We start from the raw sequence: 23,119 nt of genomic DNA on the forward strand, positions 1-23,119 counted from the left end.
ACTGGTGCAGAGAGCAGTTGGTGGGCTCGGGAGATCAATAGTGGCCCATCAGCCTTCTGCCAGGACCATGTGTTATGCCTCTATCAACCTGGTTCATGTTTTTCTGATTTGAATTTGAAATAGTTTGCCAATTTGACCAGAAGGATGCAGAAGGATGTAATTTTGTTCATAGAGATGTGGTTATGTTTGTAGGACAACAGTTTCTCACATACACACCCACTAATGAGGTTCTCGTGTTCCTTTTAACACATTGTTGAAGGAGTCATGTCAAATCACCATCATTCCACAGATGACTGGGTTCCAGTTTTTCAGGTTTATCTCTGGCTGCTCATAGACAGTGATTCCTGGACTTTGAACAGGGGTCTCACAGTACTGTGCACTCAATTGGAGTGTTCTAGCATTGAGATATGTCGCTACTAGCTGTACCCAATGAGCAGAATCTCAATGAAGTCAAGATATTGGTTTATTTTCTCCAGTACTGTGAATCAATATTATTTATATCTTGGTTAATGCTCCTAAAATATTTTCTCTGCTATGCTTCTCATTAGAACAACGTGGCAACGTCTTTGGTTTTTAAATTAATTCACTAAGTAGTGCTGTTTTATTTTGAAAGTCAGTATCCAAAGGTGGTTTGACGTCACATCCCATATATGGTCATTTTTACCATGTAAGGATTTTCTCATGTGACGTTGCCGTCGCAACGGAAAATATGACCGTGTGCGGGAAAAGCGAACGTTGGAATAAGGTCCTGATTTCAGGGAAGCAAGTGTGCAACTGCTCGAGAAGCTCTAGCTCACTGGATGTACCTTTGTAATAACTTCAGCATAAACACATTCGACAGTCGTCAGCGTCTACGTGAGTAGTCTTACTTGTGTATGGACAATTATGTAAATTATCACCACACGTGCTATCCCGAACTGTCAGGAGACGCTAACGTTACAACCCAACGTTAGCTCCAGTCTCAGATTAGCAGATAGTGCCCTCACCTTTTCGACTGTGTCGCGCAGTGTTTTTTTGGGGGGGAACTCCGTGTTGTATCTTCGTGGGTTGTTCGTGTCTGCAGCCTATTAACTGAAAAAAGGCACACAAAGAAGCCAGCAAACTGACTCGCCTTTGGTTTAGCGTGACCCTAGAACCGGTGATATAGCGGGAGGGTTTAGTTAGGCTAATTTATAGGTCACTGGACGGTTTGTGTACGGACTCGAACTCATTAAACGTTTTTCACAAAGGAAGAATGTAAAGCCTTGTTAAGTTGTATTAAAGTTAATCACATTTGCCGCGATTCCATGCGAGGCAATCTGCTCCGTTCATGTACTCTTCCGCCCTCGTTTAACGGGACGAGTAAAGCAGCAGTAATTTGAGCTTCTGGCATGTCTCTCCTTTTGAACTAAACTGCTTTAGGTTTGTTAAAGCAAGAGGGTCCGATGCTCCGAAGAAAGGATATTATCATAAGTGGAAAGTATCTTTTACCTACATGTACTCATTACGTTACTTTCAGTATTTCATACTTTGTCCGCAATACGTATTGCAGCTGCAGTTATGGGTTAGGCCATTACTCTGATTAATGTGCTATTTAAAACCCATGACTCGACACAGTTATGTCAACCTTGTTGTGTTGTGAAATTGTTCAAGAAAACATTTCCCCATAAAACTGTGTCAAAGCTGTTCATTTAACTAGGCCCCAAATCGCATAATTTTTGTATGCGTATTCATAGTCCATGTGAAGCTGCCCATGCATGCAACAGTAGAACACTACTTTGACATAACAATGCCGATTGTACTCATCCATCTCCTTTTTATATAGAATTGTGGGTCCGTACAGCCCGAGGCAGTAGAACCACCCTGTTGTTTACCCTTTGGCAGAGAACTAGCCTGCCTTCTGCAAGGTCTCCCATGACCTGGTCAAAGTCCATCAAAATGTGCATACTGCCGTCCAGCAGATGGCGCTCTGTCTCACACCTAATTTGTGCTTATCAGTTTTAAGACTCTGGTATAGATAGTATGTATTTATCTTTATAAATATCCCTGTGGAAAATGAGCAGCTTTGACTGGAGAGATTTTCATTAAAAACCCGAGCGTTGGAAATTGCCGTAAAGTACATCTACCAGTTAAATTGCACTTAAATTATATTCAGTCCTAAATCAACACTACTGTTCAATTGCAGAGCCTGAAAGATTTGTTTTTAATCAAGATGATTGTAAAGGTATTGTTGCCTGCAGCAACATAATTTGGGGATTTGACGAACTGTGCTTTTTGTTTTTTAAAACTTTTTATTAAGATTACTTGATGACTTAATGCAAATCAACAGCATTGCTTTGAACAAAAGCTACTCAAGAACAACGGAAAATGCTTGTGTGGTTTTTGTTAAGGCTTCTTGTATTCACACGTAACATTTTGATGGGTAGTATTTTACATTGCAAATGTTTATCTGGCTTTCACAAGCTAAACTAATTCAGCTTCACTCCTATTATATTATTTATTTTTAATAATGCATACTTTACCAATGGTGGCCCGACCCAAAGAAATCTTTCTCACTTTCTCGCCTCGTAGTTTAAGCAATTTATCACAATATATAGACTTTTTAACATTTAAACAGCAGTGTTAATAGTTTTCATTGCGGTATTTCATTTTTGACTTAATGAATAGAGTATTGTAATAACTTAATTTATTGTGCATTACTTAAATGGCTTTTGATTATATCCCACCATTTAAAAGTGCTTGTATGCTGCAACTACTGACACAATTGAGAGAAATATCTTATGCGCTTGTTTTCGGTCCAGAAGCGATACAGCAGCCTTCTCTTTCAGCTGCAAACTTCTCCAGGGGTTCGGTGTCCACAGAGTGCTCCTTTCCTCCAATAGATTTGCGCACTGGCCGACAATGGAGAGGCCGGGAGTGGGAGTGGGAGGATCAGCACGGCAGCGATCCTTCTGGCTTTGTTACGGCCGGGAAGCCATTTTGGAAATCTGCGTGTGGTGCACTAGCATAACACTCTCGCGCTACTAGCAAACTTTTGTTTGTTTTTGTTTTTATTCATAAAAACACTCCTATTTAGAATCCGCAGTAACGGAGCGTCTCCTGCTTTCCGGCCCTCGGGATGCTGCGGGAAGTTGGCGCATCTTCCGTGATTGTAATGCGCGGATCTTTTCCTCCTTTGGATTGCGCTCTCTAAAAGAATGATAACATACATGGATTAACCACGCGGGCAAGTTGACATGCTACTACATCATCCTATGTGTTGATAGTACTGCCATTCGATGAGTCGTTTCGTCTCATCCACATTGACGTTGTCCTCGCTGGGCTCCTTTTACCCACAACTCACGCGATCTCCGGCCTTGTTGTTGTTGTCCGGTGATCGGTACGCACATGAGACGGTAGCAGACAACAAGTAACTTATCTCTCAAGGATATCATTAAGACTGCGTCATTGGACTCATAACAGTAAATAGATCTATTATGGCAATAGCCTGGAAGTCGGTACAGTCGCGTTGCCCAAATACCTGGCGTCTAAATTTAGCAGCGGGCAATGCGAGAATGTAACGGGGCTTCTCTGCCTTTTGGCCTGACACTACGTGCAGTTATTAATAATCCGACGCTTCAGCTTCCAAACGTCTCCCGTCTGAAACACTGCTTTTGACAGAAGCTGGACTCCTCACGCCACTGGTAGTTCTGCGTAAAGGCGCAAAAACGGACGCGGGAGGAGGACGTGCAGCGCTGTGGTGGGACAGGTGTCCCTGCGTAGCACCGTTTGTGTGCGCGTGTGTGTTTGTTGAATGAATGCATGCACTTTTATTGCTGAAGCTGTCTCCAGATGTGGTCATCGTGCCAACTGGTACATGTCACATTTCTGAAAAGATTTAGTCACATGCTAAGAATAAAAACACATTTAGCTTTTTCATTAATAACACCAGTCTGGCACCATACTTGTCCCCTGTCCTTGGTTCTGTAGGAGCCGACTGCTGTCTGCTAATTTTGGAGGGCCCACATTAAGCGCTGGCCACGTGATTCATTGCACCAGTTGTAGAGTCAAAATAATCAACTAATCCTCGCTGAATTAAAGTAGTCCTTTTGGCATTTGGATATTAGTTTCGGTTTATCCGACTGATGCAGATTTGAAACATGATTAAGATTATGGGTTGAGAATTTGGAGGAGGGTTTTAGGGAAAAGCCATCTGTTTTATCTGTAGCCATGTTTCTAGGAGTTACCCGCTCGCTCAGGATATTTGTAAACGTTTTGGTCACTAGTTTGCACCATGTTTGAGCTTGTTGTAACCAGAAATGCTGAATCAATAAGGCCAAACATAGTTATCATGATCATTATGTTGCATAGAGCAAGGGTTAAAACCTTTTTGTACTGTCAAGTCATCTAAGTTTTCCCTGGATATGCTCTGCAGTTTTGGCAGATGAGTTTATTGCCAGTTTAAAACGGGTATAACTTAATCTACTAAAAAACAGTCTAATACAACAGTCCTTGAATTCATAGCAGCCCTGTTATATTGTACTGCATTAGTTTTAACAACAAACTGGAAGCCGAGTGCATTAAGGAAATAGTATTTGCTTAGCTTCTTTAAATAATGCCGCTGTCCCTCAGCCCTCAGAGCAGTTGTTTCCCGCCCATTGCCTAATATTGAGCCCCACCCCTTGCTGTTTCACTTGGTTTCATAATACCGCTCATTCTCTGCGTGGAGCTCACCCGAGCAGTCACTGTGGAAGTAGCCGTCCCGGTGAGGAGCCGACCGGAGGAGAAGAGACGAGTCATTCATTACGGCTTCGTCATCAACAGCCAGCCAGAGCCAACATGCGGGAAGAGGTCTGCCAACGCCCGTCCACTGTTTGACCCACAGTAGCCTAGTTGTTGTGTTCCTGAGGAAAAGGAATGTCCAGCAGCTCTCATTAGGGCACGGTGTAGCAGTAACGAGCTTGGTTGTGATAGTTGGGGGAGCAACCCAGTGAACAGCGCTAGAATTGATTTGGGAAGAGGCAGGGAATTTGCCAGTAATGTGTGTGTGTATGTTTAAAAGAGTTGCACAGGGGCAGATTTGGAGCGCTTCAGCAGAGCTGCATTTCATTCAAGAAACAGGCCAAACAAGTTGGTGCATTCGTTTTAGTGAGTGTGTGAGAGCGTTGGTTTGTTTGTGCTTGTTGTTATCCCTCTCAGCCATGTCCGATTTGGCTTAAAGAGTGCTGTCCCTTGCATTCTGATTCTTGCAGCCTAAACAAAGAAGAATGACCATGGATTTTTCCCAACTGCACACATACACACCGCCACAGTGTGCTCCCGAGAACACCGGCTATACCTACTCCCTCAGGTGAGATTTCAGCGCTGCGTTGTTTGCAGCATCACACGTCAGGCCTTTGGCATTTCAGCTCCACACTGAATGTCAATTGGGAATCCAGGTAGAACAAACTCCGAATTTAAACCAGCTGCTGTATTTCATTTGTCTGATTTTTCTCTTATGTATTGCTGCTGAGCTCTGTCCACCTTAAAAACGTGCTGTGGGTTTGGAAGTCAGCTCCTTGATTTTTTTTTTTTTTTTTTTTTTTTTTTTTCCAAACAAATCCTGTGGTTTTGATGACTCAGTGTCATGACTCAGTTGGTGTGTGTTTTTGTATGCTTGGTGAGAATTTGAGGACGTTGTACTGGGTGCAAACATAGCATGCACTTATGTTTCTCTGTTTTCTATTTAATGTAGATTTAAGGTGCCAGTTTCGGCTTTTGAGAAAATTAAAGGAAGCACAAGTAGTCAGTTTTTGTTTTTTGTACTCAGTTCATGGATTGTTTCTTTGTCATAGCTCGTACCGTAAGTGTGCTCGGCACTTCACCAGGAAGGTCTGTGCATGTGGAGGAATGCGGTTGCCTTTGGTGCTGTCACAAAAGAAAGGGTGTGTAAGGCGAAAAATTAAATATCACCTTTCCCCATACTTAACTCACTTTCTGAAGAGTTATGGCACGACTTTTGGGAGTGGAGGTCCCGCGTCAATTAAAACGAGGCTCTGACAGTGTCCTGTGAAAGAATCCACAAAACCCCCTTAGATTTCCAGGTGTGTTTTGCAGAATTGCAGAGCGCGTTGGGAAAGCTGCAGTCTGCGGGACCAACGTTTCCTGCCCAACAAAAGAAATTTTGACCGGAGTCTCTTTTTAAGGTGTAATAATAATATTGTCAATAGTATTTCTATTTTAGTAACAGTCTGTCCGTTTGACTGTTACTAAAATAGAAAGGCAAAATAAACCCTAAATGACATCCTTGTGGTTTTAGGTCAGGCTTTCTTGCACACTAAGCGCATACCAGCCATGTGAAAACTAGTGTTGTGAGTCAGACTTTGGACACAGGCAAAGCCATGTGGATGTTCAAAAGCTTGTTCCGCTCCGCTGCAACCAGCAAGGTTGACTGAAAAGCTGAAATAAGCTAATCGTGTTCCTTTTGAACACGATAAGCTATTACTGAACAACACAGTCACTGACGTGGCCCTGATCCCAGGATTACACTAATAGTTTATGCTTCTTGACCTGCTGATAGATCTGTGCTTTTGAACAGCCTGTGTGTGCTGCAGCCGAGCGCCTGACCACTCTCTGCTATCGAGAAACAAACTCGAGGTGTAAATCACCTAACGGAAGTCTTTGTCTCAGCCTCTAAGTAAATAGCAGCACAGTTGGACAGTAAATGCTAGTTTTTGTCTTCCAAAATTCCGAAATAGAGTCTGTTCGGACGTTCGTTTGTGTGCTCCTGTGTAGCCCTCATAGTGAATACTGAAGAGAGCAGTTCAAAAACTGACCGAGTCAGGTGACAGAAACCGTTGGCCCATCTGTTGCCAAAACTCAAAAGGACAGTGACAAGGTTTGTGCCATTGAATGGCCCGAGTCAGTGAGAGGGAACCACTCGATCACGTATCCCTTTACATGCCAGAGACTTATTACAACTCCAACCAACAAACGCGTTGATTTAATTTATTTCAATTGACGTTGAAATAGAGTGAGGAATAGATTTATACCCCAAATGGGATTTTACTAGTAAATTGGGAAGCTTCTCTCCTCAGTTGTTCTCACTCTCCTATTTACTGGACGGCTTCATTGTTTTCAATTACAGAAATTACAATCCTGATCATTATCTGCGTCCTATGGAAGATTTGAAGATGGTTTGGCCTCTGAGGACTACAGAGAGAACATGTCTTGAAGCTAACGATTACTTCTCGCCTTTTTAGAGAACAAACCTTCGTTACTCCATCAATGAATCTTTGTGATTTTCATCCCAGATAGAAAGTGGTATAATGGTTTGTTACACTGTCATTCAGCATGTAGATGTTTAAACTCTAGGAAGACTGACAGTGTGTGTGTGTAGGCACCCAAACACATCCTTCATATTTTATGATGGTAGAAGTGGGTCAGAGGGATTGGCCTGTTTCCCCCCTACCCCCCCACACAAGTGGTAGCTGAATCTTGACTGGTTAGCAGGAGCACCGATAGTCACCTGATTATGTAAGTGGTCGTCTGGGAGGAGCCGCAGTCTATTGCTGATGTACAACATTACATGTACAGCGTTCTCCTCCCCCAAAAACGGTAGTAGTGCAAAAGGAATAATATGTTTGCCTTAAAATCTGTTTAAAATGCTTTTTCTACTGTTAATGACAGTGTTTAAGCTGATCAACTTTTTAAAGCAGTTTCCATACACCGGAGAGAGCAGGTGGAGCTTTTCTCTTTGTTGAATCCGGCTCTACGACACGAGGTTCACAGGGGCCAGTGGGACAGGCACAGTTGTTGTGACATCTGTTCCCAGTGTTATTTCAGTTCATGCATTCACTCGTGCAACGGCAAGTAAATAACAGCAGTTGGAGACAAACTGTGCCATTGTCGTTAATTTTGGCCAAACCGACACTACTTCAATGAACAGAACCGTGACGGATTCTGAAAGACGAACGTCCTGTATGTGGAGGGGTTTTACTGTTAACATGTCCAGCCTCTGCTACTGATCAGCCTCTCTTGAGCCAGGCAGCTGTTTGAAGTGGTCTCCTTAACAACCACGGCAACATGAAACCGCACACTATAATGCTGAAACATGGCGAGCGAAGGACACCATGGGGGCGGGGGGGGGAAGAGGGAGGGAGTGGGCAGAAGGAGAGTGGTTTTCGTGGGAGGGAACATGATGGTGGGCTGGAACAATCTTAATCACGCTGCCAAATTCCACCCACCCAGAGATAGTTGGATGGAAATGTGACGGCTCTTTGCTCGATTCCAGACTCCTGGTCCCTGGCCTCTGGTAAATATAAGCCTCAGCGCCTCCGGGGAGAAGGCTCTCACTCAGCCTTTGAGGAAGTGCAAGGGGAAAGTGGGCTGCGTTTGTGTCTAATTTGGTAACTTAAGTGGGGAAAATGAGTGCAGAATAAGTTGGGTAAACGCACCATGATCCCCATAGAAGGGAGGAGGTTAAAGGTTGGGAATGGCTGACGACACACTGTTTATTTCAGCGTCCCCAGTCTCTAGAATGACTTGCTGCTGGCAGTGATCGAACCCATGGAGACTTAAGACTTAAGACTTAAGAATTTATGTAGTGAAGATTGGATTATAGAGTCAACCAAAAAAGTGTTGTTTTATGAGAGTGTCACAGATCTGATGTCTGACTCTGTTAATAAGGCTGTTATCTCACAATTGCAGACATGAAATGTTGTATTAGTCTCCTAATCGATCTCAGACGAGTGGTCTCGCCAGAGAAATACAGTCCACACTAACAAATGTAGTGTGTAATGTATTCAAAGGCAGTTTTAAGCTCCAAAAATGTAAAGAAACGGCCCTCGTCTTGTGAAAACATTTCTTTCTTTTTTCTTTGTGTGAGTGTGAGTCTACAGGCTTTCTGACTTTTGCAACCACACATTGGGTTTTTAAGTTGAAATATACAACAAACGTGGTTTCTAAAATTTCTGAAATATGTGTCTGTTTGAGACAACAGACGGGGGCAGAGATTATGCTTTGGTATTTTGGTGCATGTGATGAATCGGCCCTGACAAATATTAAGACAATATGCAGATTTGTGTTTGAAGTATTACTACTACATATTCAGGTGCAGAACGTCATCTGTTGCAAAGCACATCTGCTTCATAGAGGGTAAGGATCATATGCATTGTCCTTTGCATGTGGACCTGATGTCTCATTGTGTCCATTCTTTGTGCTCTGTGACAGTGATCCTTATTTTATTAACGTCGACTATGCAAATCTGACAGAAGGTGGGTAGGTGGAAGCGAACAAACATGGTACACGAGGTGTAGACTCACCAGACGTGATGTTACCAAAGTTATGTCTTCTTTTTCAAGGAGAAACTTGTCTTTGTGGTTTGATCCAAAATAATTTAAATTCTGTCAAGTCTGTTTTGGCTGCTGCTGTGAGCCCAACTGTGCTATAACAAACCCGATATAGGGCAAACGGGGAAGTAATAGTGCTTCCGTCCCATGCAGATACGATGCAGCCACATTCATCATGTTGCGTTTAAACCCGGATAAATCACCCCATCCCGAGGCCCACTGAAAGATCTGATCTATTGTGCATCTGAAAATGGAACTAGAACATGTTTTTATTACTACGCATAAATCGGATTTAATACATTGTTTCACTTCAGAGTTTTTCCCACTCGTTTTCAGTATGATGTTACGGCTACACAGCACCTGTAGACTTGAATGCATTTGGATATGTTGGTCTCAAGTTATCGCCCAGCTAAATGTCATGAAAGCGGATTGGAGTGCAGACACTCAGACTGAAGATTGGAAATGAGTCAACAATTGTGTCTGCTATCAGGCAGCTGATCCCCACCAACCCTGAGCCTCCATGCTCATTCCACTGTGCATTATGTTATGTGGTAGTAGTACATACAACAAAAGCTAACCGAAATGTAGAATGCCATCTAATGCGATGCTGTGTAGTTGTGCTTTGTAAGAAAGCTAGCTGTGCCCACCGAGTGTGGGAAGCATATCAAAGCTTTAGTGTTATGTAAGGAGAGATTCCAGGAAGCTGAAGTAAAGGATTTTTTTTCTTCTTTTCTCGACCCTGTTAGTCTGTGTCTTTTTTCTCTCATTTCTGAAAGCACAGCGTCCGTCTTTATTTTTATCAGTGATGTGGGCCGTGTGAGCCGGCCGGAAGAGACGAGAGCAGCACAGATCAATTTCGGATACCCAGAAGTTTTGAAAAGAGTTTGCTAACTAATTGAACATTGTTTACAGCTTTTGATGAGACGGCCTGGGATCTTCCAGTCCCTAAGTGACAAGTGTTGTTTTATTTTGTTGAAGGACAGTGTTAACGCCGGCACCACGTGGTGACGCAAACTGATAGATTTGTAGTGGTTGCATAGATTGCAGATTTAGGTGACCACGATTAGCCGGGTAGAAAAGGTTGGGCTACGTTGGCGGTTTTTCTTTCTCTCACTCACACCGTGCTCAGCCCTGTGCAGGTATTCCACGCCCCCGGCACTTTACCAAGGAATCCTGTTCCTCATAGGAAAGACCTGTCCGTGGCATACCACATTGTTTGTTTGTTGGATTAGGATGTAACCTCTGCAGCTGTTTATTTGCAACTGAGAAGTTTATAATTAGATTTTTGATGAAGTCATGTGGCCCACTGGATTGAATTTAGTTGTCTTTTAAACTGGAAAACCCTGCTGCACTCCAAGCAAATCTGCTATCTGCCATGATTTGAATACCAAATTTGCATCGGACGAGCAGTGATGATGTGTCGGAAAGATGATGGTTCTTTGGATAACCGGCCCACCTGTGTCCTGCTACACCCTGAGTGTGTTCTCCAGTGTCCCATGTTCTCTATGGCAGGAAGCCACAGTGACTTTGGCTCTCTGCTCAACTTGAATGGCTTCTTGTTCCTGTGTTATTGAGCATCACCATCCCTCTCAGGCAACTGTGTACACGTGTGGATGCTTGGCCTGCTTTATACCACTAGTGTTCTTTCTGGGTGAGATAATTTTTGCTGTTGCCGTGTGACTGTGTCGGGAGGTTGGGTGTTTCACACACAGACACATTTCCCTGGAGGTACAGAAGCTGGCTAACAGGTAACTGGTGTCCAGAGAAAAGTGCAGCAGGAGGTGTCACGGTGAAAGCTCATAATTGGCTCTAAGGGTTTTATCCTCAAGGTTTAACGCCAGAGGGAGGGCCATAGAGAAAATTCCACTGTATTTTGTACATGTACTTACTGTTTATATTCAGCGTAGTTGGTCCTGTTGCATGACTCTGTTTTGACATACTCACAGCTGTACAAGAACCACCATCGGGTGCTTGTACCCTTAAACCAAACAGCTGTTGTATATTCAGAGATGGTCCCTCCTCTCTTTGAGCGTCTAACAGGAAGTTTGTTCTTGGTCATCCAGCCAAAGATAAAGTGCTTCCCCCTCCTTTTCATCCACCCTCCCATGCGTGTGTGGAGTATTTCTGCCTGACCTAGTTGAGCCACATGCTGAGGAGTGTACACAGTCTTCAGAGGGCAGCTTGTGTACCACAAAAGTATTGTAAGTTATCAGTGTACACAAATCATTATTAAAAAATCGGGTGTATTTTGCCTCAAATTGTATCGGCTTTACCACAATAGAGGACGAGGGAATAGTAGTTGTAGTTTTTAGCTTTTTTGTTTATTGGCACCAGCTAAGAGCGATTATATGATGGATTTTTTTTTTTTTGGGTTCCGCTGAATTTTGCAACTCCTTCCCTGTTTGTCGTGTTCAAGTGTTGGCATTGATTCTGCTTGCCTCCTTTGCCAAGTGGGTGTGGCCCTGTGAGTCACAGCTGCACAGCGCATGTCAAACACAAAACTTACAATGGTTTGTTTCCTCTTACGGCGGCCCTTCCATTGTTGGGAGTGTAGTACAATTTGTTCAGCCTACTCGCATACTTGTGGCTGTTTTGTGGATTTTTCTTCTTTAATTTTACTTTCAGAGCCCCACTGTGCCTATTCGTTAGTGTTGTTTTCTCCATCTCTCCTTCCCTTCTTTGAGTGAGTCACTTCCTTCTTGGCGCACTGCCAGTTGCAGGGACAGACCGCATCACAGCTCTGTACCCGGAGCTCTGTCTGTTCCTGCATTCTGGTTATTTTTATTATTTTTTTTAGAAGAAAGCCTCTCTGAAGATGGCATACAAATTAGTAAGAGGACAGGATATCCCTGTATTGTTTTGAGGTTGGAGTTGTTCAAGGTCTGTCTCCAAAAAGGGTTTCTAACTTTCCCGCTCCACCTCTCACCTCCCCTCTCTCTCAGCTCCAGCTACTCCACAGCGGCGTTAGATTTTGAGAAGGAGCACCATATTGCTGCCGTGTACGAGTCGCCCAGGATGTCACGGCGGAGCCTGCGTCTGCAGACAGGTGCCGGACACCACGGCAATGAGACCCTGGATGAATACTCCCAGAGCCACAGCAGTAGCTACACCAGCACAAGGAGAGAGACAAGGTGAGAAGAGTGATGGATACACTCAACTAATAAGGCAAATAAGAGTGAGGAGTAATGAGATTTGCAAAAAGATATAAAACCTTTTTTTTCTGCCTGAATTTATTGATAAAAGGAAATTACTTGTGTTTATGTAGTTAATGGCGCAATTTCATAACACCGTTACATTATGATGAATACATTTGTTATATTTATGGATACCACGTATTTGTTTATTTGCATTGCTGTCAACGGCTGGACTGTAGATCGCAGTAAACACTTGGCTCTAAAAAATTATTTCCAAGCAAGCCCATCTTTATCAATAAAGAGTTCTATATTACTTTAAAGTATTTTATGTAACCAAGCAAACTACTTCCTGTTTGCACCTGCATGTAGAGTGTAAAGCAGTCATTAGAATCCTTTTAAAACCCCATTCTAAAACAGAAACACATTATTGTGGATGTAATCTTAGTGTGCTCAAGGCTCTACGTGTGGGTATTGGGACTTGGGACGGACCCTGAATGATCCGCCTCGCTGGTGGTCTCAACAGGCCTCCGCCACGCAGCAAAACTCACACTTCTCCTTCATGTACTACGGTTCCAGGTCGCTGCGCAGTAAAAAGCAGCAGTCCAGTTCCAGCTCACTGTCTTTCCCCTTGAGCCAAGCCGCCACGCCGAGGAAAACCCTCTCCTTCTCAGCTGCAAATACCCCGATTAACAACAGCAGCAGCAGCGGCATCATCATTCATGAAGGCAACACAGCTTCTGATGGCTCTTTGCTTACCTCCACCCTGGACCAGTCCCACCTGAGACAACGCACCGTCACCACAACCACTACTTCTACTACTGTGGATGGACACTGGGGTCAGTGGATGAAAATATGGTTTTCCTCACAAATTATCTGTCAAACTTATGCAAAATTTAGAAGTTATTTGAGCATGTTTTAATTGCATCTTGCCGGAAATACCATTTAACTTTACACAAGTAAATTAACAAATTACCTTATTTTTTATGTTATTTGTTCTTGGTTTCATTAGCATTATTTAAAGGGTCTTAGCTATTCAAGAGTTTCTCCAAGTGATTCCTTGAGCCAGTATCACACATCAGGTATCACACATTCAGGTCATCATTGTGCTATCTTTGATGACGTAACATTAGAGATCCTGGATGTTTGGTCTCAAATCGGATTCATCAACTGGTTTTTAGTGGGTAGCAAGAAAGTAATAACTCAAGGGTGTGGTATATCATGAGATAACATTAAGCCGTTGATCTTCATGTGCAAGAAACGAGGTGCCATAGATCCAAAGATTCCCTCTGTCTCGCAGGGAGTAACTCCAGCAACGACCACCAGTCGTCAAAGCTCAACGGCGGCGCCAGCGCATCAAAATCCCACCACTCACTCGTCAATGGATACATCTGCAACGACTGCTCTTTCCACTCTCAGAAGACCGACTCCCCTATCACGCAGTCTTCATCATCATCATCATCATTATTATTATCATCTAAGGCAGCAGGAGCTTCCTCAGAAGGCCTCTTCTCTTCCTCCACCTCGTCCCCGTTCACAAGAATATACTCCAGGGACAGGAGTCAAAGGAAAAAGACCGGTAAGAAACTGTCGTATTTAAAAAGGAAAGAGTCTTTTCCTCATATTCTGACACTTTACTGGAGCTGGAGAGTGAAATGGCCAGTGTGTCGTGATGATGAGTGTGTAATTGGTAGTGGCGTCTCTCTCCAGGTGTCCTGGTGTCTGTGTCTAACACGTGTGTGCACTACAGCAAACGAGCCCTGGCCCCCATAGTGTCCTTAGTCACCCTGCTCTTCAACAATGTGCTCTGGCTGGGTTCACGGGCCAGGAGCCCCCCAGGAAAAGGTATGCAATCAAGAGAGGTTGTTCTTCTCTTCACCCATCATTCTCATCTCAGTTTTCTATATTTTTCTTTTGTCTTTTGCAGTGGAGATTTTTCCTCATCACCTTATTGCCTTTCCTCTCACCGGGCTTTCCATAGCATCTTATTGTTTTTCTCCCCATTATCACCATTTCCTTCTTTGTACATCCTTGTTACTCTAGCAATGCGTCAACTGTGAGTTTTGACAAACAGTGATTGTGTGGGTCTGGTGTGCCACCAGGTGTCCTTGCATCTTTTTCGGACTCAATGAGACAAGCCATGTCCTCCAGTCTGTCCCAACTGTGGATATTTAAGCAGACCACTCTTCACAGGATGGTGGGCTACAGGGCTAATGGCTATGAAGGACAAGGTACCAGCAGTAACTACGAAGCGCAGGGGTTAAGGATCAGAGCCCCTGACCTCTCCTGCTGCTCTTTTATTAATACATTTTCTTGTCACTATTTCTCTCCTTTCTCACATCTTTCCTTTTTTCTTTAAGGAGTAAGAAGCCTCATAGGATAAACATGTAGTGGAATTTGACTTTGAGGGATCTCTTTTTCAGTCAATCCAGCCTTCACTGTCAACTGTTGCTTTCTGTTCCTGAAAGAAAACAATAAAAAAAAAAAAATTTGGACAAAAGAACCGCATTTCAAGTGGCACCTTTAATTCATACAAGATTGGGACGATATGTACACTTTCATGAATACACTAAGCGGAGATAAAGAGACCCTGTGACTAACTCTTTGATGACTCAACAGCAATTTGCCAAATGTTTATTTCTACTTTATTTCTACTGCAGATTTAATTTGTTTCTTTCCCAGCTGCAGAAAAACTTGATTCTTTATTTTTGTTTTTAGCAGTAAACATGTACCCGCATTTTGCATGCATGCACATATTTTCATCTTCTTCGTGATGACATCAAGCACCTCTTCTTCACCTTCTTCTTCGTCTCTATTTCTCATGCAATGTGGTTATAAGTATAAAATAAAAACATGTGTTTTGCATTTTTGCAGCCCACTCAAGCTTCTGTGGAAGCATGAATGTGAAGGATCTGAGGACCGAAGATGCATCACATCTCAAACTCAATGGTTCCCTGTGTAAGCAAACCAAACACGCAGTTTTTGCCTTCTCCCTCTACTTGGTATTTTCTTTTGGAATCGGTGATTGGCTGAAAGTTGATTAAAGGCGTGACCTGTGTTGGATTCAGTGAGCAGAGGTTGTGTGAACTGCTTTAACCATTCAGCAGCCTGTTGACCCGCAGATCCTCCCCTTTCAATCAAGTTTATCCTCCAAATTTGTTTCGATGGTCAAATTTTGACCAATTAATTGATAATAATTTCAGACATTATTAAAACTTTAGCTCTCGGTTTGTCTTAACATTTGCTTAAAAAAATTGAAGTAGTTACCCTTTCTCTCCAATACTAAATCAATGCATCCTCGTTCAGCTGACAGAATTTGGGATCGTAGATCTTTTTTTATATTTGTATGTTGTCATCACATACAGTACATTGCATTTTGTGCAACATGGATGTTTGTGACCAAATTTCCTTTTTATTTCATCATTATTTAGAGTTGCTTAATAATTTTGTATTTGTGTTGCTTGGACTATTTGCAGAAGGATTTTTCTTTTTGCTTGATGTCATTCATTTACACATCCTTTATTTTTTGTGTATTCTGTTTTGTCTGCCATCCATCATCTCGGCGCACACAGGCGATGACTGTAAAGGGAAGCAGCATTCAGAGACACACACTGTCCTCCTCACACACTCCTCCAGGTGTCGACGCCTGTTGGGGGGACTGTGGAGCGTCGTAGCTTTTACAGGTTAACCAGCACCTCATTCATGTCGATGACAGCCTGTACATATATAGTTACATTACTGATGGGTCAATAACTCAACCCCCCGTGTAGTTTTTTTAGACCACTCCTGCTGCAAGTAATTCGTTGACCTGTGTTGTTGTCTTCCAGGTCACTTTCTCATCCAGCCAGGTCACTGTGTGGCGAAAGCAGGCCAAGCGTTGGGATCATGGGTTGGAAGAGTGGTGCAGAGGCTCCTGTTGTTATGCTGGATGCTCTTGGCAGCTCCAGGTTGGTGTAACTGAGGTCTCATCCTCTTAGAAAAATCCATCTTCTCTGCTTCCGTCTTTGTTAACATAGACTAATTCCTGGTCTTCATCTGTTTTTTTGTATTTCTTCAATCTGCCCAGTGAAGGCAGTCAGGGGACTTGTGTGGTTCCTTGCTACAGGATGGTACCAGCTGGTGTCTCTGATGTCGCTCCTCAACGTCTTCTTTCTGACGCGGTAAACGCACATTCTCCCTTTATTAAGTGTTTGTGACTCACTGTATGATCTGTATGCGGACACATTGTTGTGTCCGCTGCCCCTGAATGACGAACAGGGGCCAAATGTTTAAAATAGACTATTCGCATAATAACACATATTTAATGCCTGCTTTTTAACATCAGAAAGTTGTTTGTGAAGTTATGGGATTGTTAAATATTTAAATGAGAATAGAAATGTAAGTATAACATTTACATATTTATTCCTCTAATTTCCCAGAAATGCCACTTTGTCAGAGCTATGGCAGCAATCATGATGGAGTTGTTTACACAGTGTCATAAAATGTTTCATTTTGATAAATAATTCAACGTAACTTATCACAAATAGCAGTGTCTATTACTCGTAGGGATTTGGACTGCTTTGATTCACACGGGTCGTTGTCTTTTTACATTTTTTATTTTCAGCGCGCACCCCAGTCACTCGTGTGTCTCTCTAACCAGTGTGTGACTCTGTGTTTCAGATGTCTTCCCAAACTCTGGAGGCTCCTATTGCTCCTTTTGCCCCTTTTCCTCCTCCTTGGTGAGTTCATAAGAAGCGTTCTCTTCATTTTTAGCTGGTTTGAACCATTTGGTGAGCACAGAAAAGGGTCAGCCTGTAGAGAAGCAGGAGACGTCCTTATCAGCACGCATCCCCAGAGTGTGCTGCCAATCCACAACCAGATTCAGGTCAGCCTTTCTGCGCTTCTAGTGAGTTACTCCAAACGGCTTCAGCACTGCTCTCAAATACTTGAACAGCAACAAAACACTTTTTTGATTGTGTGCTAAACTACTCCACAATTGGATCCTGATTTGTATTGTCCTGTTATGTTCATTCTTAAATACACATTCTGTATGTACATGTTCCAATACTGGTAAAGTGCAGTGGGAGTGACCAACCAGCAGATGAGTGTGGATTTACCTTCCCATTCTTTTGTGTTCATGCAGCTCTCTGGTTGTGGGGTCCGTCCACTGCCGTCCTGCTCGCCTACCTGCCAGCCGTAAACCTAACCGAGTGGCGTCTCGCGTCTCCCTTGTCTAACGTGGTGCAAGTTTCTGCTCCATCTCCTGCCTCCGTACCTGTCCCTGCAGCAGAAACTCCAGTAGAGGTCACCCCAGCCACCCCGGTCTCACAGGCACTAGTAAGACGAAACAATGAATGACTCTGAATAACTGTTCAAAAAGTCCTGATGGAGTGTGTGCGTCTGTGTATACATTGTTTGTAATACTGTGTAAGGCTGTGGCCAAAAATCTATATGATGGCGTTTTCTTTGATTTTGGCGATATCCCCCCCTGAACAGCTGTTCACCCTTCAGAACTTGTGTACTGCCCAGGCCTATTACAGTCCTAGCATTTTTAACCTTAGATGTGTTTCAATGACCACGGTTTTTTTTCCCCCTAACTTTAATTGTGCACCGATACTGGGTAACTATCGTGTGTCCAGTAAAATACCAAGCTTTTTTATAGCCGTTTTGTAACCAATTTATGTATTTCTTTTCTTATAACCAAGCCCACCCTCTCTTCCTCAGCCGTCTCTTCCCCCTGCGGTGGTCTCGAGTGTGGACTTGGAGAGATTGGAGCGTGTGGAGCGCCAACTGACCCTGCTGTGGGAGCAGGTCCAGCAGGGCGACCAGAGGCAGCAGCAGCGGCACGGGGATGTCTTGGGTCTCTACAGCAGCCTGAGGGAGCAGCTCCACACTCAGACCGACAGGGAGAGCCTGGGATTGTGGGTGTCCACCCTGCTGGAGCAGAGGCTCGGGGTGTTGAGGGGAGAGCTGGAGCAAGAGAACACCGGCAGAGCACAGGTAAAAAGATGAAGAGAAAGTGTTGACGTGCATTTTTATTTAAGAGTGTCCATGTAACTCACTCTTTCTCTCTTTATCCGTGCTTATTGCAGAGCGCAGAGCAGCAGAAACAGCAGCAAGAGGGTCAGGCAACACGGCTGGCTGATTTAGAGCTGCAGCTCAATGCTCTGGCTGCTATGACTGAGGTACTTTCAGCAGATGTACTCATTTCTAACTAAAATAACACATCTAGCGCAAGATCTAATCCATACTTAATCCATGATAAAGTACAGAATGGAACAACGGATATGGAGGCAGACCCGGCTGCTTCTGCTGGGTTTCTACTGTGCTGCATCAAATGTCTAATGGAAGTGTGTGCCACAGGAAATGTCCCTTTTGATGTTTTCAGTAATCTACATACATGATGTTTGCTTTAGGAGGTGCAACAGAAGCAGAAGCAGCAGCAGCAACATGAACACGAGAAGCAAGGAAGAGAAACAAAGATCACTTCAACAGCAACAGTTCCTATCAGGTACAAAAAACGTTTTTATCAAGCCCTAGTCATACTTTCTGATATTCTAAATCACAAAAGCTCACATGTGGATTCTGTCTTTCACTCAGTGTGGGTGTGAAGCAGGAGGACCATGATGCTCTGCTGGTGGAGGTGCAGAGACTTGAGTTGGAGCTGGCCGGGATCAGAGAGGACCTGCAGGGTGTGGTGGGATGTAAGGGCAAGTGTGAGCAGCTGGACACACTACAGGAGACTGTAAGTAACACAAATATTGACTCCTGTTTTGCTGTGAGTCACTTGTGTATACCTGTGTATTCAATAGATTTCTGTGTATCCTTTTCAAAGATCTCCTCCCAGGTCTCCTCCCAGGTGCGTAAGGAGTTGCAGGCCCTGTTCTTCGGCAGTGGTGAGCCGGGAGTGGTGCCCGAGTCCTTGATCCTCTGGCTGTCCCAGCGCTACGTGACCACACCCGACCTGCGGGCTTCCCTGTCCTCGATGGAGCTGAGCATCCTGAGGAACGTGTCCCAGCAGCTGGAGCTTAACCGGGCTCAGACCCTGGGTGAGGCCGAGTCCCAAGCCCAGACCATCGTTAAGACTGTAACCGGAACCGTCCAACACGCCGCTGCTGCAGAGGGACTGACGGAGGAGGTAATGAGCTTACACGACCACTGTCGAGGCTGAGCTTTGTTCAAATGTGTGTTTTCAGTGTGTTTGCAGCCCATGTTTCATTTTTCCAACTCTTGTGATGTGTTCTCTATTCAAGCAAGTAAAGCTGATCGTCCAAAACGCTTTGAGGCTCTACTCCCAGGATCGAACAGGCCTGGTGGACTACGCCCTGGAGTCTGGAGGTAAGAGAGAAGCCTTCCATCGATATCGGTGCCTGTCCACCCGAGTCCGTACCCTGGTGGGTGGGTGGTGTCTGCTAGCCGCACTGTGCTCTGATGGGATTCTCTTATGTAATGTTTGTTCAGGTATTAGTCAGGCTAGAGGACAACAAGGTATTAACAGCAAAAGCTCAGACTCCGTTGTGAGGCGTGTTACTGAGCACTCTGTTGACCTACATGAGAGAGAGTCGCAGCGTCCTGGTGTTCTAGTGGTTCAGACACACCCTCGTAATCACAACCGCTCCTGGTTTCTTTTAAGACTGAGAGCTTATTGTCATTTCCCAACACGTTGCGTCTAACTCTACACGCACTCAGCTTCCCAAAGTCTTTTAAGGTATTGCTATTTTAACTGATTTATTGCTACGTTATGTTTTAGTTTTTAGCTTTTACATCATATTACAATGAGCTGAATTGGAGACATTCTAACATATCTCAATACCAATGTTACTAGATGATGGTTTAAACACCCTGGAGTGTATGCGTTAGTGTTATGCCACTGAGGCAGGAACAAATGACTACAGAAACCTTACAGAATGATTGACCCTCAACTTCCAACATTTCAAACTCTAGAATCCTTGTTATGTATATGAATGGTTATTTGATGTTAAATTGTCTTTGCTCAGGTGGCAGCATCCTCAGCACTCGCTGCTCTGAGACATATGAGACCAAGACGGCCCTCATGAGTCTGTTCGGCCTGCCGCTCTGGTACTTCTCCCAGTCGCCGCGCGTCGTCATCCAGGTGAGGCTCACCAGGAGACAAATGACCAAATTGTTGTCGTATAAATCTTTGGTGTCAAATAAAACGTATGAGTTGAAAACCTCGTGCTGGCTACTACAATGAAACTCATGCAGGCATTTCTCCTCTCACTGCCCTTCCCCAGCCTGATGTGTACCCTGGTAACTGCTGGGCATTCAAAGGCTCTCAGGGCTATCTGGTGATCCGCTTGTCCCTGAGGATCCTGCCCACCTCTTTCTGCATGGAGCACATCCCCAGGGCCATGTCCCCGACAGGAAACATCACCAGCGCCCCACGCAACTTCACTGTTTTAGTAAGACATGTCGTAAAAGAGAGCGTTTTACAACTGGACCCCTTTAACGTGTGCGCAGTTTGATGGTTTGTTTTTCCACACAGGGTCTAGATGACGAGTACCAGGAAGAAGGGAAGCTGCTGGGGCACTACACGTACGAGGAAGACGGGGAGTCACTGCAGAGCTTTTCTGTTACGGTAACTGAAGAAGCGCCTCCTTCTCACACGTCGCTTTGTTGTCGTCCGCCAGCGCGTTGTAAATATGAAGCCTCTCCTCTTTCAGGAGCAGAACGACAGGGCCTTCCAGATCATCGAGGTGCGGGTGCTGTCTAACTGGGGTCATCCAGAATACACCTGCATGTACCGCTTCCGAGTGCATGGAGAACCCCGGCCTCAGTGAACCAAACCACCACTGGGTCACAAACCATCACCCAATCTGTACATAGATCTTTTAAAACGGACGGGACTCTGCCGGAATGACGGGACGACGGTGATCGATAAAGGAATGTGCCCAGACTGAGTTGTGTGGTTTTTGAAAGCGGGAATGTCGGGAATAGAACCACAGAAGAAGCTAAAACTCCCTACGCCCTCTTTGTCAAAAGGCCTCTATTACTGAATCCGCCTGTGAGGGGCGCCGTGCTCCACTGAGCGGACAAATCCATCCCCATCTTGGCACCCTCCACTTCTACTTGGAGGTGGACGCTTGAAATGGGGGGGAAACAGACTCATCTCCATCATTTCTTTACACGCTGCATCTTTTTGATTTCCGTTTTTTTTATCATGGTGGTTTTAGTCATTTTATTTCCTGTAAGTTGATTATTTTCAGTATCAAAGCCGCTGCACCGTTGAGCTGCGGCGCTGCCCCAGTGTGTCACTCTCTTTGTTGCTATCAAGTCTCTGCGATGGATCTGATTGAGCTGTCTGGGAAAGCTGCAGGACTGGACCACAGTCACAGTGGGCGAATCATGTTTCCATATAGGCATAACTCTTGAAAGAGAACATGCTGCCCATGGACACTGAATGTTTCATCAAGGTGAGGCTCAATGCAAATCCTTTTTACAGCAACACTCATCTGACCTGAGATCTATTTGTTTAGAGTATTACAAGGCTCTTCACTATGTACATTAGACATAATATGTGGATGCTTGTGGATGGACTCCAGGATTTATTCTAGCATGTGAAACTTCCCGAACCACACTAACTTTTACATGCACCATGGATTTACATGAACGGGTCCTCTTCATTGTTTTGGCTCTGGTTCCTGGATCTCAAATAACTAAAGGCTGATGTTGAAGGCAACATAATGACTTCCAGCTTTCAACTTCTTGCTGTCAAAAAATAATAGAACTGCTCCTGTAGACAAGAGTATGAGTTTTCTTTTCTGTTTCTCTTGAGAGGGGACTCTTGTCCCCTTGCCTAATTATAAACGTCCTCCTTACATGGGCCCCCTGTTCAGAAACCGTGAAGGAATGTAATTTGTATATTTTGTTGATAGTTGGTCCATTATAATATCTGCTTTATCAGTGTTGCTTTATATAAAAAGTCATCCCGTCATTATCATAATTAGTATTGTATTGCTACCATTGTTTCTACTGTTATTCATTATGGTGTTTCCTTTTTTTTGTTGATTTTTGTTTTGGGGGGGGGTGGTTTATTGATGTTGGGCGATGCACTGTAACAACTTGTTAGAGAAATGTCTGTCACACAAGCTTTCACAATATGTTTTTAGAAACGGGTGAGTAGTGATTCATTTTGGTTGCATATATGGAGAAGTCTAAAAATGTATAAAAAATGTTTTGTTCACAATCTAATTTATTAACAGTCAAATAGTTAAAGCAAGAAATATGCTACTGCGATGTATATTTTGTCAAAAGCTGTCAGTGCATTTTGAAACCATCATGGGGCTTTTTTTTAAGATAAAATGGCTATTTTTGTTGAGTCAAGAGATGACTTAACGGCTTTGGAATATATTCCAATAAAGATTTTAATTTTGAAGAATGTCTCAGAATAACATGATCATGGCTGCTGTCTTCATCAAAAGCTTTGTTTCATTTATGTATAGAGGAAATGCCTTTTACTACACCAAAATAATTTTGATCAATATTTTATTTGAATCCTTAATTTAGTGCAACAATACTAGCTAGGACAACATGTAGGACGGAAAATATCCTGGCACATCAGGAATGTAATATCTTAACTAGATGGAATACATTATTTTAATATTCAAATTCATTGGTCTTCTGGACACATGCTACACACCATCTAGGTGCACTGATAGATAGCCTTGTGTATTAACTAAATCCAAATAACAGTTTGGGTCT

At 43.7% G+C, this 23,119-nt stretch overlaps 1 protein-coding gene across 10 annotated transcripts; it reads left to right on the plus strand.

The window, feature by feature from the left end:
• The first annotated feature begins 684 nt into the window (after window positions 1-684).
• Window positions 685-22,814, plus strand: sun1b (Sad1 and UNC84 domain containing 1b). 10 transcript variants are annotated; one of them, XM_062565861.1, is made up of 23 exons: window positions 685-855; window positions 5,211-5,308; window positions 12,230-12,418; window positions 12,998-13,257; window positions 13,719-13,997; window positions 14,129-14,263; window positions 14,521-14,649; window positions 15,293-15,376; window positions 15,991-16,101; window positions 16,246-16,365; window positions 16,485-16,578; window positions 17,078-17,136; window positions 17,541-17,734; window positions 18,122-18,397; window positions 18,490-18,582; window positions 18,814-18,908; window positions 18,998-19,142; window positions 19,233-19,535; window positions 19,651-19,735; window positions 20,395-20,510; window positions 20,653-20,820; window positions 20,904-20,996; window positions 21,082-22,814. In XM_062565861.1, exons 2-23 carry the CDS (start codon window positions 5,226-5,228, stop codon window positions 21,196-21,198), a joined length of 3,228 nt encoding a protein of 1,075 aa, XP_062421845.1. In that variant the 5' UTR covers window positions 685-855; window positions 5,211-5,225; the 3' UTR covers window positions 21,199-22,814. The 10 variants fall into 10 exon arrangements, with proteins under 10 accessions (XP_062421845.1, XP_037331660.2, XP_037331656.2 ...); XM_037475759.2 differs by lacking the exon at window positions 685-855 and adding an exon at window positions 2,913-3,205; XM_037475757.2 differs by lacking the exon at window positions 685-855 and adding an exon at window positions 3,378-4,809.
• The last annotated feature ends 305 nt before the right edge of the window (window positions 22,815-23,119 follow it).

Source organism: Pungitius pungitius, chromosome 12 (assembly GCF_949316345.1).
Source record: "Pungitius pungitius chromosome 12, fPunPun2.1, whole genome shotgun sequence".
NCBI classification, from domain to species: domain Eukaryota; kingdom Metazoa; phylum Chordata; class Actinopteri; order Perciformes; family Gasterosteidae; genus Pungitius; species Pungitius pungitius.

Coding starts and splice junctions, on each gene's coding strand:
- sun1b (XM_037475757.2), top strand. Junction 19,143..19,232: donor TGGACACACTACAGGAGACT/GTAAGTAACACA, acceptor TCCTTTTCAAAG/ATCTCCTCCCAGGTCTCCTC. Junction 20,821..20,903: donor CACGCAACTTCACTGTTTTA/GTAAGACATGTC, acceptor TTTTCCACACAG/GGTCTAGATGACGAGTACCA.